Source organism: Carlito syrichta, unplaced genomic scaffold (genome assembly GCF_000164805.1).
Source record: "Carlito syrichta isolate Samal-C Ts95f unplaced genomic scaffold, Tarsius_syrichta-2.0.1 Scaffold304002, whole genome shotgun sequence".
Lineage (NCBI taxonomy): Eukaryota > Metazoa > Chordata > Mammalia > Primates > Tarsiidae > Carlito > Carlito syrichta.
The window spans coordinates 276,847-293,121 of record NW_007248098.1 but is presented as its reverse complement, the minus strand read 5'-3'; the positions used below and the strand labels follow the sequence as shown (position 1 = coordinate 293,121).

Here is a 16,275-nt window from a genome sequence, read left to right as displayed (position 1 = left end):
GTGCCACTGCACTCCAGCCTGGGCAACAGAGTGAGACTCCAACTTAAAAAAAAAAAAATGTGGCCTTATTCAAGACCCATTGAATCAGAATCTTAGGGAAGTGCCGTTTAATAGGCATGAGCACCTTGGCTTATTGTTGTCATCAGGAAAGTTTAGTGAACTTTGTTTCACAGATGAGGATCCTGGGACTCAGAGAGATCAAGGTACTTGACTGAATTCAAACGGCTACTGCACCTCAGTGGGAATTGAATCCACCTCTCCTAATTCTAGTCTAAGAATTTTCCGGTAAACCAGAGCACTGTAATGGGTTTAACAAAATAAAACTGAAAACCATCATTATCTTCTTTCTATATATTAAAAAAAACAAAGCAGCAAATAGTAATCTTTTCAGGGAATAGGTTTTATGTAATTTTAAATATAATCTCCTAGACGACTCATGATTCAAGAAATCCAGGAAAAAGTAATTACATGCACCCCCACACACATTCCATTTCTACTCTATCATGTACTCATACGAGAGTATGTTTAGTGATTAAACTAGTCTTCTTCTGGGTTCTTTAAATATTCCATGTGCAACAATTGTCACTCGTGAAGTCTAACACTTTTTACTCAGCCATCAAGTGTATATCCACTTACTTTGAATAACTACACTCTTCCTTTATCTTTTGTTCTACTTTGAAGGAATGTAGAGCTATCTTACAACAGGTAACTCATTTTTTAAAATTTCAGTCAGGCAAAAAGGTGTCAATATTTACTCTCTCCTGCAGGAAAAGTGTAGATGGAAAATTCAGTGAGAAATGTCTTTCTCATGTTAAAATGTTAATTGTGCCACTTTTAAATCATAGTCTTCTTTGTTTCTACAGATTGTCCAAAACCTCCAAACATTCCCATGATCATGTTGGGGGTTTCTCTGGCTATTCTTCTCATCGGGGTTGTCCTCCTGTGCATCTGGAAGTTGTTGGTGTCATTTCACGATCGTAAAGAAGTTGCCAAATTTGAAGCAGAACGATCAAAAGCCAAGTGGCAAACGGTATGAGAAAACTTAGGGCTATTCCTTGTCTAGAGGAGAAAGTGCCTGGTGTAAGAGATTGGAGTCTCAGCTTTCTTTTGCTTTAGAAGAGAGTTCAAAAGTCATGTTCTTTCTCTACCACTCTCAACATTATTCCTGTTCTGTTTAATGAGCAAAGGAACCACTGTCCATTATCTAAACCCAGATGGCTCTCAGTGCAGTGAGGTTTTTCATCACATCAACATATCTCATGAAACGCCTTATATAGGGGAGGGGGGACTAAAAAAAACCCCAGAATTTATTTATTAAAAAATAAATGTGTATTTATTTTCACATGTTTAAACTTCAGTCACCTTCAAAGTACTCTCCATTTGATGGAATACACTGCTCAAAGCAGTTTTTTAATGTGTCCATTTTTATGCCCTTTAGTGCTTCTGCCATTTTTTGTTTCACCTCTTCCACATCAGCAAAACGTTTCCCTTTGAGGACTTTTTTTAATCTGAGGAAAACAAACAAAAAAATAAGTTGCTCAGGACGAGATCAGGTGAATAGGAAGGATGGGGCACAGGGGTCATGCCATTTTTGATAAAAAAACAAAAAAACTGCTGAACACTCAGCACAATGTGGACAGGTGTGTTGTCGTAGAAGAAGAACCAATCACCTGTTTACCACAACTTGGGAAGTTTCTTCTGCAAATTGTGGTACAATCTTCTCAAAACTTCCAGATAAAAACTTTGGTTGATAGTTTGATTTGGAGAAACAAGTACTACACAGGAGCAAAATATAATTCCGGTTTTTTTGGGGGGGTCCTCTTAGCTACTGAGGGACATCAAGGAAGCATATTTTATTCATTATCTCCACGAGGAGTATCACTCAGGCCCCATTTGATAAAGCACAGGTGCTGTATCTAAACAGTTTCATAAATTGGTTATGTCATAACTAATGGAATAATGTTCATTAATAGTATGGCAGTTCATGTCAATTTCTTCAGAAATGCTTGTTACTGATATAATAGGTTGCAAAGCAAAGTTGAGATGACTTTTTAAATTCCATGTTTAGTTTGTCTGAAGAACATAAATTTTTAACAGCTTCCTGGGAAAAAAAGTATCAACCTTTAACTATATGGACTCAATAGATATAATTTAAGTGTCTTCTCTTCACAGGAGGCAAACAGAAAACAGGACTACAGCTTTCTCTGTTTCTTTTCCACAAGAGAGATAATTACATTTCTAGAGACCCATAGAAACAATTTCATGGTTTTAATTTCATCTTTCTATCTCTAATGGTGTGTCCAGCTATCTAATAGCAATTATCTTACATTGCTGGTTCTAAAAACAGTGATATTACTGGAGAAAATACAGGCAAACACAATGCTCCTTTGGATTTATCTGCCCAAATAAATAGATGTTAACACTTTTTTATAGCAATAACTTCATAAGGCAAATAGAATGTTCTGTCTTTGATAAATTTATCATGATAAGGAATGTTTATCTTTTATGCAGTTATCCCAAACTAAACAGAATATAAGGTGCAGGACAATGGACAATGAAAATTTTCGTCTACTTTATCTTCCCATTAAAAATGCTTTTAGACACAACAGTCAAATTAAATGTATGGATCTTGTTGGGATTCTGATTTGAGCAATCCAACTGTAAAAGTAATTTTTAAAACAATGGGGAAATATTAATAAACACTGGGTATTAGAATGGTAGATGGGAAGTATGGTTAATTTGATTATGCATAATAATGACACAATGACTTTGCTAGAAAATATCTCTATTTTTTAGAGATAAATACTGAAGGAGTGAAAGGAAATGAAGGCTGGGGTTTGCTCTGAAATAATTCAGCCAGAAGACAGAGTGGGATGGAAGTACAGTTGAAACAGGTGTGGCAAAATCTTGACCATTGTTAAATCTGAGTGATGGGTCTATGGAGGTTTGCTATACAGCTTTCTCTTTTTGTGTATGTATAGATTTTTCATAATTATACAAAGTTCTTCAGAAGAGAATATAATTTATCTATCCCTAACAATGTAAAATGTAAACAAACCAGTTACCTGGTTGACAGAATAGTGCTAATAAGGCCAAAGTTGTGGGATAGTTAACTTCATCTGATCCTACGCCACAGATGTTATTATTATTATTATTATTTTTTGAGTTGGAGTCTCACTCTGTCGTCCAGACTGGAGTGCAGTGGCCGCTCCCGGCCACTGCAGCCTCGACCTGCTGGGCTCCGGCGATCCTTCCGCCTCAGCCTTCCAAGTAGCTGGAACTACAGGCATGCTATCATGCCCAGCTAATTTTTTTATTTATTGTAGAGATGAGGTCTCGCCAAGTTGCCCAGGCGGGTCTCTAACCCACGGGCTCAGGCAATTCACTCACCTCGGCCTCCCAAAGTGCTGGGATTACCAGGCTGAGCCACTGAAACCGGCCCACAGATGTTATTTTTAACTTTCACCGACTGTCAGGCAATGCCTGGCAATCGGGCAAAAGAATGTGGTTAGGCTGGCACAGAGAGCAATGGCAGCAATTAGTTGAACAAACACCAGCCCCATTTTGAAGGTAAATAAAGTGAGACTCAGAGAGGTTAAGGGACTTCCCAAATTTTTGGTGCTTGGTGGAGCTGAAACCTGTTAATTGTTCTAGGCACAGCCTTCGGTTGACCCTCCTAGAAATAATAAGCAGGTGTTCCACAAACAAGCACTTGGGCAATTATGAGATGTGTATCTACTAACCAGCATATTTTAATGTTCTCATACAAAGGCATGAGTACTGACAAATGATTAATATCTTTAAAATAACGTTTTAATTAACAGTTAATTTTCCCCAAAACATGAATTGTTCTCCCTCAGGATGTAGAACATGACTGAAATTTAAATACCAAATTTTTCCTGTTTGTTCATTTAAAATGGTACAAAAACATGCATTAAATAGATAAAAGCATAAATGAAAAATATATTTTCATGTTAAATTGAGTTTCTTTGAGTAACAAATGTTTGATGTTCCTGACTAGATAATGACTGAATAATAATTATTCACTTGGATGCCAAAAAATTTAATTCAAATAATTCCGTTCAAATTTCACTAATATATTCTGCTGGGAAAAAAATGTTGCTCAGTGCATACATTTAGAGGTCTTCAATTTACATGAATTTTTCTCAGACACCTGTTTCTTCTTCAAGAGGTGAATTTGACTTGGGACCCCAAGGGACCCCCAGGGACGATAGGGACAGTCAGGTCTCCTGATCCATAGGACCCTATTGAACTCTTAAAGAGACAGAGCTTAGGATGGAAAGATCTCCACACTTGCCCCCTGGGAAACATTTCATCATAGCTGTAAAGAAAGGTTACCTTTTTATTATATTTTAAAATTATCTCCCTCCCCCACATAATCTTTAGGAAAATACAGATGGAAGATACTTAAATTCATCTTTGATTAGACATTTTTTCTAGGATGACAAATCATTAACTTGAGGCAAAAAAATGTTCAGCCTGACATTTCTTGCAGTCATGGATTGATTTTGTACCATGCAAAGCAAATCAGGTCTACGTTTGGCAGTTAGGTGATCATTAAGGAAACTGTGGGTCATGACAGAGAGTTTTCCTATTACCACTTTTTCAAGCTTGAAAAATGCACCATTGCATTTGCAGTATCCACTGCCCAAATTAGCACTCCCAGACTCCTGGGGGAATTAGCCTGGTCACCCCAGATAGGGAAAAATCGATCTTGTCTAAAGAGTGGAGGGTAGACTCACCAGAAATGGAGCGGGTCGCAAGCTTGCGTACATTTCAGCTGGAGATCCCATGTAGTGAGGTTGCCAATCTGCATGGCACTAGATGAGGCAGCAGAGACATTTCCACATGTCCTCCTGTCAACAAAACCTGATTTGAGTGCATTCTCCTGAGCATCTCTGACCACGCGCTGAGGCCAGGTGAGACCACACACTTGCACCCTCAGCAACATGTACTTGTTCTTCCTCCATTTTTACATGGCCTCCTCACCCTCCTTCTGTGGTGGCGCCTGCTTTCTCTAACACTCCCTATCAGCAGTGTTTTGGCCTCCTCACCAGCTTTGCAAGGAACTCCCAAAATATTGCAGACCCAAATAAATGAAGTTGCTTTAAAATGCAGAATGAAAACTGTGCCATCAAAATTAAGCATTCACCAAAATAACATTGTATTTACTCTGTAAATTACAACTCGTTACCTCCTTCATGGTGCATATCAATTGTATTAAGCATGGGATGTGGGTGTATTTGAATATTTTTGCCATGATACGGTAGGGCCTACAAATAAGTGCCTGGTTCTACAAATTCACAGCCCATTTCCACTTTCAGAGTCTTTTCCCACTTTCAGAGTCTTTTCCCACTTTCGAGTCTTTTCCTTTTTTTTTTTTTTAGAAAGCAGGATTTATTGAGAGGACAGAAAAACTCCCACAGTGGGAGGGGACCCAAAGGGGTTGCCCTAGAATCTTTTCTGTTCACAAAGATTACCTCTTTCTCCAGATAGTCTCCATCCGTCATCACCAGCCACACTTCTTTCTTCCATTCTTGCTTCTTCAATTGAGTCCCTTATGCTCCTGTAACCACCTAACTTCTAGTCACTTGATAGAATTCCATACATGATTTTTGTTTGCAAATGAAACCACCTACATCTAAGATCACATCAGTCCGCCCTTTGCCCTCAAATTCCCAATTTTTATGGCAGCAGGACTAAATGAGAACTGGAGGTTCCTCAGAATAGAAGCAATACAGCAACATGACCTTCACCCATCATCCACCCCCAGCCAGGGAAGCTCTTTTCTATTTGCCCTCATTACAGAGATAGCATCTCTCTTCAAAGGCACTTGAACAAAGGTATCATGTCAGTCAGTCAGAGGTCAGGTCACGGGTTATGGGCAGCATAAAAAGGGTACAGGTGTGATTCCTGCTTACAATGAGGGTGCTGCTGCCAATAAGTGACAGAGGCCTGGTAAATGTTTTCCATTTCATTCAGTTCTTCTGAGAGCTAAAAGAAATGTACTTAGAAAGCAAATACAATCATGCTTCTTCCAAATCAACACTTAGAAGTTGCTACCATATCTACAGTTTCTGGGATAAGGACATTAAAGTATGAGATTTTGTAACAGAGTGTCAGAAGTGGTACCTGCATTCCATACATACTTAATAACAGGCTTAGAAATATTATGAGTTCCAAAGTCTAGAAAGAAATGTCTTTATAACCCTTTTCAATACCTAAAAGAAAAGGAAATTCCAAATGTGAAGAAAAATTGTAAATACAAACTAATAAGAAGGCAGCATTTATTGAGCGTTTGTTATGTGCCAGGCACAGTGCTAAAGTACTTCACCTCATGGATAAGGTGAGCACTTTTATACTCCCGCTTTTATAGATGAGGACACCAAAGCTCAGAGTTGCTCCAGCAAGGTCACGTGGTGGAGCTGGGTTTGAACCCAGGCTGCCTGATGCCAAAGCCTGTGTGGCCAACCTTGGAAAGTGGGAGAGAAGAAACTGACCACTTGCTTTCCTGCCTAGAAAAACTAAGTCCTTCCGATCCTTCTGGTCATGGCACCACTGCTGTTGGCACCTGGAAGCCCATCTACAGCTCAGAGAGCACAGCTGAGCTATCCAGGCATCAGCACACACAACCTCCCAACTGCCCAAAAGGTAAAGCCATTTTGCTGGACCTGCCTTGGGACTACCACTCTTTCATGACCCCCTGGGTCCTCCACACCAGTCTCTTACTATTTTGTTTTACTCACCATTTTATATAGTAGGCAAAACCCGACTGGTTCCTTTGCTATCCAGGGCAAGTGTCAGCTATCTAGGGGATCGTTCCCTGTCTCCCAAGTGGCTATGTGCTCCTCCTTCTGAGTTTTTATCTCATGTTAGCATGATTATTTGTGCCCTTGTTTGATGCCTCTCATCAGCAATGTGTTTCTTAGAGGTGGATACTGTGTCATTCATTTTTATATGTTTCTACCAGTTCCACCCTTCTCATTTTTTACTTTTTCAATTTCATTTCACTTTTGGTTCACCTATCAGTGTTCATGCTACTCAGTCAATGAATACTGAGTACCTACTCTGAGCAAGGCACTCTTTTCAGTGCTGGGAAAATAGCAGTGAGGAAAACAACCAAAGTCTTGTTTTCTATCCATGAACTAGTGCATTTCTATTAAGGATAAGATGTTTAGAATACACATATGAGACTGGTTCTGCATGTGAAAAGGTAAAGTGATACCAGTCACAGTGGTTCATGCCTATAATCCCAGCACTTTGGGAGGCTGAGGTGGGAGAACCACTTGAGGCCAGAATTCAAGGTTAGCAGTGAGCTGTGATTGCACCCCTGCATTCCAGCCTTGGAGACAGAGCAAGACCCTGTCTCTATCAAAAAAAGAGTAAGAAAATAAAATGAAAATGTGTATATTTTAAAATACTAAAAGTATGAAATATCAAAATTATTACAATGGCTTCCAAGATTGAGCTTAACTCTCCTCTTCCAATTTGAACTATACATTAAAACAGTATAATAACAAAATGTATGTACTTTCAATGGAACTTTTTTTTTTTTTTTTTAGGGAACCAATCCACTGTACAGAGGCTCCACGAGTACTTTCAAAAATGTAACCTATAAGCACAGGGAAAAACAAAAGGTGGACCTTTCCACAGATGGATAGAACTATTTTATGCATGGAAAAAGTCTGTTTCACTGATATGAAATGTTAATGCACTATTTAATTTTTCTTTCTTTGTTGCTTCAAAATGAGGTTGGTTTAAGATAATAATAGGTCACTTGGAAATCAGTCATTCTCTATGTGAAGGTGAGAGACTATGTTGGCAGGTTCAAAATAATCAAGAAGAGGAATATCCTTAGCAAAAAGGTGACTTTGGGGATCATTTGAGGAATACTAACTCTGTTGCATTAATGCCTCAAAAAATCATCAAAATGATTCATGGGGGCCTGATTTGCATTTGAAAAATGTTTGAAATTAGAATCTCATTTGTTTCAAGAATGCAGCTACCTGAGGTCTTTGTCTCAGCAAAGTCACAAAGCCCATATGCTCACACTGTATATCCACACTCGTCAATTAATTTTAAACTTGTAGTAAATCTGCCCTTTCCTAGAGAAGGGTTTTTGAAAACTATGAGAAATGAGATTCTGATTTTACTTCAACCAAAAGGATGCAATCTTCCAAAAATATCCCAAACATAAGATTGAAAATTGTGTTAATAGTTTCTGTGAATTTGTATGCACCTAAAAGTACACAAACAAGTATTTTATTTGTTTTACAGGTGAGGAAGAAGTAATTTATAAATTAAAATGTCACTTGTAGAGAATAAAGATAACTTTATCACTTAACCTATTTTAAAATTTCCTGAAAAATAATTTACACTCTGTTTTCTTCTTGACTCTGAGTTTTTAAACTATTATTTCTTCCCTATTTCTCAATCCCTTTTATTCAGTTTCACAGTCTTCTAAGCACTGTAACTGTCATACAAAAGTTTTCATTTCTTTTTAAGTTACTTTTCATGATTAGATAGTTTCTTCCAAGAAAGCTCCAGTGCTATAAAAGGACATGGGTTATACAGAATAAAATTTTAAATGGCTTTAAATCAAACACATCAGGAGTACACAAGTCCCTTGTGAATTATAGGTTTTTTAAAATCTATATTCTTTTCCTGTCTGCATAACCCAACTTGCACATTTCAACTGCATGTGGTGGATATGCATCATATATTTACTTTAAGAGGCAAGGGTCTACTCACAAAGCACCTGTGCAAAAGTAAGGGTCCAGCAGTTGCTGGGAGAGAAGGGCTCTGTAGAATGTTATTTCTTATGGCTACCACTCCTTTACAAAGCACTTTCATCTCATTTGAGCCTCATAAAGAAACCAAGCCTCAGAAAGTGAGTAGAACTGCGTTCACAGTCTAGATCTTCTAACTCCAAGCTATTTCCTCTTTCCACTGCAGGAAACTGTCTCTTTTGTCAGCAAAATAACAGAAAGATTGTGTTAAGTGATAGCTATCATTTGTTTTTGAAAATGTACTGAGACTAAACACATAGCATTTTAAGTACTGGAATACAGATGAGGTATTGTACTTTTGTGCAATGTTTATTACCTTTGATTAAATCGTAATGAGAAACCTTTAACTAGGTGAATAGTTCATTGTGTAGAGGAGGTTTCATGACTGCCCATTGAATTGTTGGCACAATCTATAAGTTTCTTCAATTCTTCAAGATAGATCTGTATACATTTGATCACTAGGAGACTTTTTTGTTCTGTTTTTTGCTGGTTTCTAAATAACTCAGGTAAATCAGACATTTAGGGAGTATATAGCTATATGAAAAGAATTACTCAACAATCACCTTAAAAATTCAAAGGGCTGACATACCCCCAATGTTTTTGCCTGATACCTGGAACTTGGGGAAAATGTGCAGTAACATACAGGTTGCAATACTGATACTACAACAGTAGCATCCTCCTCTACATGGATTCACTGTGGTATTTTTGTGTTCTTACTGGAATGGGATTTTAGAAAGTAGAAGTTAGCTTTGTGTGTGTTTTAGGAAAGGTAGAGAAGAATCTGCTCTTTCTCTGAATACTGTTTTGACCCAAGGCAGGACCTTGAAAAGGTCAAAACATTAACAGTAGTACTTCTGTTCACTGAAGAGTTATGTTACATGAAGATAAAACGGTTTTTTTGTAAGTTGTGTTATTGTATTTTGTGTTGATATAAATAAACATGGTAATTTAAACAATGAACCTTAGATGGATGATAATTTCTTTTATTTACTTGATACAAAACCCTCTTCTTGGGTTTCTGGATCTCTATGTGACCTGCTCTGACTGCCTTGCTGTTCTCAGTCTGGGGCTAAGGAGAAGAGCAGGAAGAGGCAGCCACATAAGGCAGGAGGCAACAGAGAATGGGATGTAATTTGCTGCCTGGTTATGATACTTATATCCTGAGGATTTTAAAAACAGACCTAAATGTATCACCTCTACTCTCCACCTCCACCCCACAAGTTCATGCATTGAAATCTTAATCCCCTGTATCTTAGAATGTGATGGTGTGATTGCAGATAGGGTCTTTAAAGAGGTAATTAAGTTAAAATAAGGTCATGGGGTTGGGCCCTAGTCCAATATGACTGATGTCCTTATGAAAAGAGGAGATTAGGATGCAGACATAGAAAAGACCATGTGAATTAAGTGAAATGGCCCATGGAACACATAGCTGCTCTCTTATGCCACCAATAAGAGTCGAGAGACAAGGAACTAGGAAGAAAGAAGTTTATTTCTGAATTTGGAATTCAGGGAGACAAGTCAGTATAGATACCAAGACCAACTCAACTCCTTGGATTTTATAGTCTGTATTTATAAGCATAAGTATTGAGTTTTGCTCTTGATTACCATCAAGCTGCATGACTTAAAAAGCATTCCATAGGATTCCAGTTATAGATGTGTTTCAACAATTATAACATTCATTACCTACATATTCTTGGAACCCATTTCCAGGAACCTATAATTTTTGTTTATCAGTAACTTTAAGCAAAGGAATTAGTAAAGCTTACTATAAAGTAAAACATTATTCACTACGATACATTATTATTCAATGGATACAACGAAACAAAAGAGTGTACTGGTTATGGTTATAAAATTAATATAATTATGTTTCTTTCTTTTTTTTTTTTTGAGTTGAAGTCTCACTCTGTCACCCAGACTGGAGTGCAGTGGCCGCTCCTGGCCACCGCAGCCTCGACCTGCTGGGCTCCGGCAATCCTTCCGCCTCAGCCTTCGGAGTAGCTGGAACTACAGGTGCACGCTACCACGCCCGGCTCATTTTTTGATTTATTGTAGAGATGAGGTCTCGCTGCCCAGGCGGGTCTTGAACCCGTGGGCTCAGGCAATCCACTCACCTCAGCCTCCCAAAGGCGCGGGATTACAGGCTGAGCTACTGAGCCCGGCTTAATTATGTTTCTAACTTTAACTATTGATCATAGAAATGAATAACAATCTATTTTACTAACTATATGAATACGGCCATGGGGTCAGTGACTCATTCTGTACCAGGAAGGGTCAACACAGTCTTATAATTCTAAGGAATGTGGGTGCGTGCAGGGCAGTAGCCCTAAGCAACCAAACATTATAACAATCATGAATTAGTAGTAGTAGGTCTCTTCATCAACAGGGAGAAGATGGACATCTAAAAGCAAAGGTGAAATGCCTCAAAGAAACCAACCCTGTTGACAGCTTGAAGTTGGACTGTGAGAAAATAAATTTCTGTTATTGAAGCCCTCCAGGCTGTGGTGCTCTGCTATGGCCACCTGAGTACATTTGTACAGCTAGGTAGTGTTATTTTACTGGGCATCTATTTGGTAGATTCTATGGTGCCAAGCTCATTTTCTAAATTAGAAAAAATTAAACACAGAGATACCAAATGCTCACAAAAGGAGTCATCTTAGCCTTTTTCTTAAAAAAGCCCTTTCCTTATAAAAGGATAGACTGAAACACATGGTTTCTTGTAGACCTAAGGCCAAGAGTCTGGAAATCTGGAAATTGTTCCCATGTTGAATAGTACTGAGAAAGTCCCTCTTCTTGCTTTTTCCATCCATAAGATGGTGGCAATGCCTATGTCTTCCAGCAGCTGTAACAATTCCTGACACATAGTAGGGACTCAATAAGTTCATTCAGCAGAGATTTATTGAGTGCCTGGTATATGTCAGACACTGTTCTTATAATTATGCATACAGTGAACAATGGGCAAAGCAAGCACTCTCCATGCTTCCTAATGGGGAGAATAACAAGCGAATATACAGTATCAGGGTTCTGGACACAGTTTATGCACAGATCCACTTGACTCCACCTGCCTACCAGGCCTATGCTAAGAGTTACCCAACACCATCATACACAGTAGCCTTGGTATTAAAGTTCCAGCTTTACCACCTCACTCCTCACAGGTTGAGGAGCTGCAGCAATTCCTGTGCGCATGCCAGAGTGGCTTCCCCAGGGGACCACGTAGCACAACAAAGAAGTACAGGGAAGCTAACACCCTAAAGGATGAATGTAGATCCATGAGAGACAGAGATCAGAAGGCAACAGCAGATGAATTGGAACGGAGTCACCAGCGATGTCTTCTACATAAACAGAGGCCAGCTTCTCACCTTGTATTTGTTTTTTCCCTGAGATAGCACCTCCCAATAAAGCATCAGCACATAACTTTTCTTCAGGTTCTTGTTTTACACAGAGCCTGAACTAAGACTGTCCCCAGTCCTAAGAGTTATGCAGAACACAAAGCAGGAAAAAAACTATATGATGTCCTGTGAGTTGTACCCTTAGGTAGAGGTATAACTTCTGAGCAGAGACCTGGAAGGGAGGAAGCAAGCGCAAAGACCCCAAGAAGACAATATTGTCATATTTAACAAAGAGGGAGAAGGTCAACTGGGGCGGGGGAGGAATAAATATGTTAGAAATTACATTGGATGTTTCCATGGGCCATCAAAGTAAAAATGCACTTTTGTGGACATGGTTTTTAAGTTTCTGTGAAGGAAAGCTTCGCAATTCCCAGCATCATTGCTCAGTGATTGCACTCACAGGAGTACAATTCGAATTAACTGCTAAGTAGGCTGCTAGGAAACACCTCAGTGTTTTTATTTAGACATAATACTTGCCACATAAGGTGGCCTGACTCCTTTTTACTCTTGCACTAAGTAATTGATTATCAAAGGTTATGTGACAACCTCAAAAAATACTAACACATAAATATTTACAGTCTTTTCTCCCTCCTCCTCCTCCTCCTCCTCCTCTTCTTCTTCTTCTTCTTCTTTTTCATTCTGTCATGCAGGTTGAAGTGCAGTGGCACAATCACAGCTCACCACAGCCTTGACCTGCTGGGCTCAGGCAATCCTTCCACCTCAGCCTTCCAAGTAGCTAGAACTAAAGGTGCACACCACCACACCCAGCTAATTTTTTTATTTATTGTAGAGACAAGGTCTCGCCATGTTGCACAGGCTGGTCTTGAGCCTGCAGGCTCAGGCAGTCCTCTTGCCTCAGCCTCCCAAAATGCTGGGATCACAGGCATGAGCCACCATGCCCAGCCTTGCTTTTACTTCTAGAAAAGAAAATGTTATGGTTTTGCAGGAACGGGGGGACAGGGAGTTTTTTTTTGGTAATGACAATTCTCAGGTGCTTTTTTATTTTGAAGGATCTGGGTAATAAAAAAATAGAAAGATTTAAAGATGAATGCAATGTTAGCTGATACGAACAGTAAAGGACTGAACCAATAACGAAAGGGGAAAAAAACAAAGAGCTTACCTGATTGGGCATGGAGAAGAGTTTGAAAAGTTTCAGAAGAGGAAGGAAAAAGTCTTTGGGGCAGCAGCTACATATAGATGATATCAAGAATGAAATATATGGGGATGAGGTAATTGGCTGTTCATTTTATTTTTTATTTATTTATTTTTTTGAGTTGGAGTCTCACTCGGTCGCCCAGACTGGAGTGCAGTGGCCGCTCCCGGTCACCGCAGCCTCGACCTGCTGGGCTCCGGCGATCCTTCCGCCACAGCCTTCCTGGAACTACAGGCGCGCGATACCAAGCCCGGCTGATTTTTTGATTTATTGTAGAGATGAGGTCTTGCCAAGTTGCCCAGGCGAGTCTCGAACCGCGGGCTCAGGCAATCCACTCACCTCAGCCTCCCAAAGGCGCGGGATTACAGGCTGAGCCACCGAGCCCGGCTGGTTGTTCATTTTAAATGTACTCATCCTTTTGAGATTGTTGTTTCCCTGACTACAACAGGGTCTAGCTTACAAGACAAGGGCAAAAAAGGCTCAGCTCTATGGGGTTTCAGTTATGACAGTCCATGTGATAGACTGAATCCAGTCCAGTTTCTCCTTTAAGACCCTTCAACACCAAAAGCAATTGCGTCCTGAAATAACCTTGTGAATCACTCCAAATAACACATGCCGGATCCCAAATCTTTCCAAAACAGCCCAGAGTTCTCTGATTTGTTTTCTTTCCTCTACCTCAAGACCCATTCCTTCTGGTATTCCTTGATGAGGCATCATACTAGAGAAGAAATTCTACCAATAATATTCTTTTCTTTTTCTTTTTTTTTTTTTTTTTTGAGTTGGAGTCTCACTCGGTCGCCCAGACTGGAGTGCAGAGGCCGCTCCCGGAGATCCTTCCACCTGCTGGGCTCCGGCGATCCTTCCACCTCAGCCTTCCAAGTAGCCGGAATTACAGGCATGCGCTACCACGTCCAGCTGATTTTTGATTTATTGTAGAGATGAGGTCTCACTGCCCAGGCGGGTCTCGAACCCGCGGACTCAGGCAATCCACTCACCTCAGCCTCCCAAGGGTACGGGATTACAGGCTGAGCCATGGAGCCTGGCTCCAATAATATTCTTTAACTACAAGAGGAAGTTGACTCTTAAAAAATATATTTATTTAAATGTTGATGACTAGCCGGGCTCGGTGGCTCAGCCTGTAATCCCAGCACTTTGGGAGGCCGAGGTGAGTAGATTGCCTGAACCCGCGGGTTCGAGACCAGCCTGAGCAACTTGGTAATACCTCATCTTTACAATAAATCAAAAAGTTAGTCGGGCGTGGTAGCGCGCGCCTGTAGTTTCAGCTACTTGGAAGGCTGAGGCAGAAGGATCGCCCGAGCCCAGCAGGTCGAGGATGTGGTGGCCGGGAGCGGCAACTGCACTCCAGTCTGGGCGACCAAGTGAGACTCCAACTCAAAGATAAATAAATAAATAAATGCTGATGACTAATAAAGATTTTGTATTTTTCTCATTTTATGGAAATCAAAATTTTAAAAATATTCTTATTCACTGAGAACAAAAGAATAATTGAATAAAATGGAATAAGTAGCCCGGCTCGGTGGCTCAGCCTGTAATCCCGCGCCTTTGGGAGGCTGAGGTGAGTGGATTGCCTGAGCCCACGGGTTCGAGACCCGCCTGGGCAGCGAGATCTCATCTCTACAATAAATCAAAAAATCAGCCGGGCGTGGTAGCACATGCCTATAATTCCGGCTATTTGGAAGGCTGAGGTGGAAGGATCGCCAGACCCCAGCAGGCGAGGCTGCAGTGGCCGATAGCGGCCACTGCACTCCAGTCTGAGTGACAGAGTGAGACTCCAACTCAAAAAAAACAGAAACAAAAACAAAATAAAATAAAATGGAATAAGTAGAAATTCTCCCTTTTGTTAAATTTTATTATACTGCAACAGACTCAGGTCAACACAGTTAAAAGCAAGAAAACATAACCATTAGCAGCTTCTCAGTAATTCTTTCAATAAGTCAGTTGGGCTGGGATGTTGTGATACTTGAAATTCCATATGAGGTCTCTGCATTGGGAGAATGAGCAGTAGTTGAATCATGCCACAATTTGGAATAAAACATTAATTCCCTTGGTCTGTGTTGTACAGGAGGTTAAATGTTGCACCTCTGTGTTTTGGAGACATCCAAATGTGAATTACTCTAGACCAAGCAGATGGCGAAGAACTTGATCTTCTATTCATTCCCACTTTTGCACCACCAGCAAGGAGTGAGCAGAATGGCAACCCAGAAGTTTTCCATCTCATAAGCTTCCCTGGAGTTAGGCCCTGGGGAAGATTTGGGAAGTCAAATCACACACACACACACACACACACACACACACACACACACACACACACACACACTCTTTGGTGTCATTGACAAATGCAAGACTAAAAATTCCACAGAGAATCTAGTTCAGTTTGAAATTTTAATCTGACCTTTGCAATTTCCTGTTATGTATTTTATGAAAGAACATACGGCTCAAATAGTATTTACTTTTACAGCCTAAAATGTATTTACAATTTTAGTCTTGCATACCTGTAGTCAATCCTGTTCTGGGTCAAATATCTGAGATACTGGATCATAAAACTCTGTTGTTTGTCAATAACTGATGAAAAGTCAACGTGTTTATTTTTTTATCCAGTTGGCTTTTCTATACCTAACATAGATTGTATGTGTGTGAATACATACTCACACATATATATTTCCTTCTTAATAAGTATATCTTACTAGCACTAAATAACTTACTAGTCTAATTTGTCTAAAACTTGAGACACATTAAATTTAATAAAGTTTAATTAACCAAAGAATGATCCGTGAATTGGGAAACCCCCTGAGCCAGAAGTTCGGAGAGACTCCAGCACTGCTGCATGGTTGGAGGGGATTTATGGGCAGGAAAAGGAAAGTAGTAATAGAAAAATAGAAGTGAAGGACAGAAACAGCCAGATTGG

The 16,275-nt window shown here is 39.8% G+C and overlaps 1 protein-coding gene across 7 annotated transcripts in view; it reads left to right on the top strand.

Annotated features, from left to right (window-relative positions):
• ITGB6 (integrin subunit beta 6) overlaps positions 1–9,770 on the top strand; it is an 85,623-nt gene extending 75,853 nt beyond the window's left edge. For all 7 annotated transcript variants that reach the window (XM_008059352.1, XM_008059355.1, XM_008059357.1 and 4 more), the window contains 2 exons: positions 864–1,030; positions 7,584–9,770. In XM_008059352.1, the coding sequence (XP_008057543.1) occupies positions 864–1,030; positions 7,584–7,682 (266 nt within the window). In that variant the 3' untranslated portion in view covers positions 7,683–9,770. The remainder of the gene's footprint in view (positions 1–863; positions 1,031–7,583) is intronic.
• Positions 9,771–16,275: the final 6,505 nt, after the last annotated feature.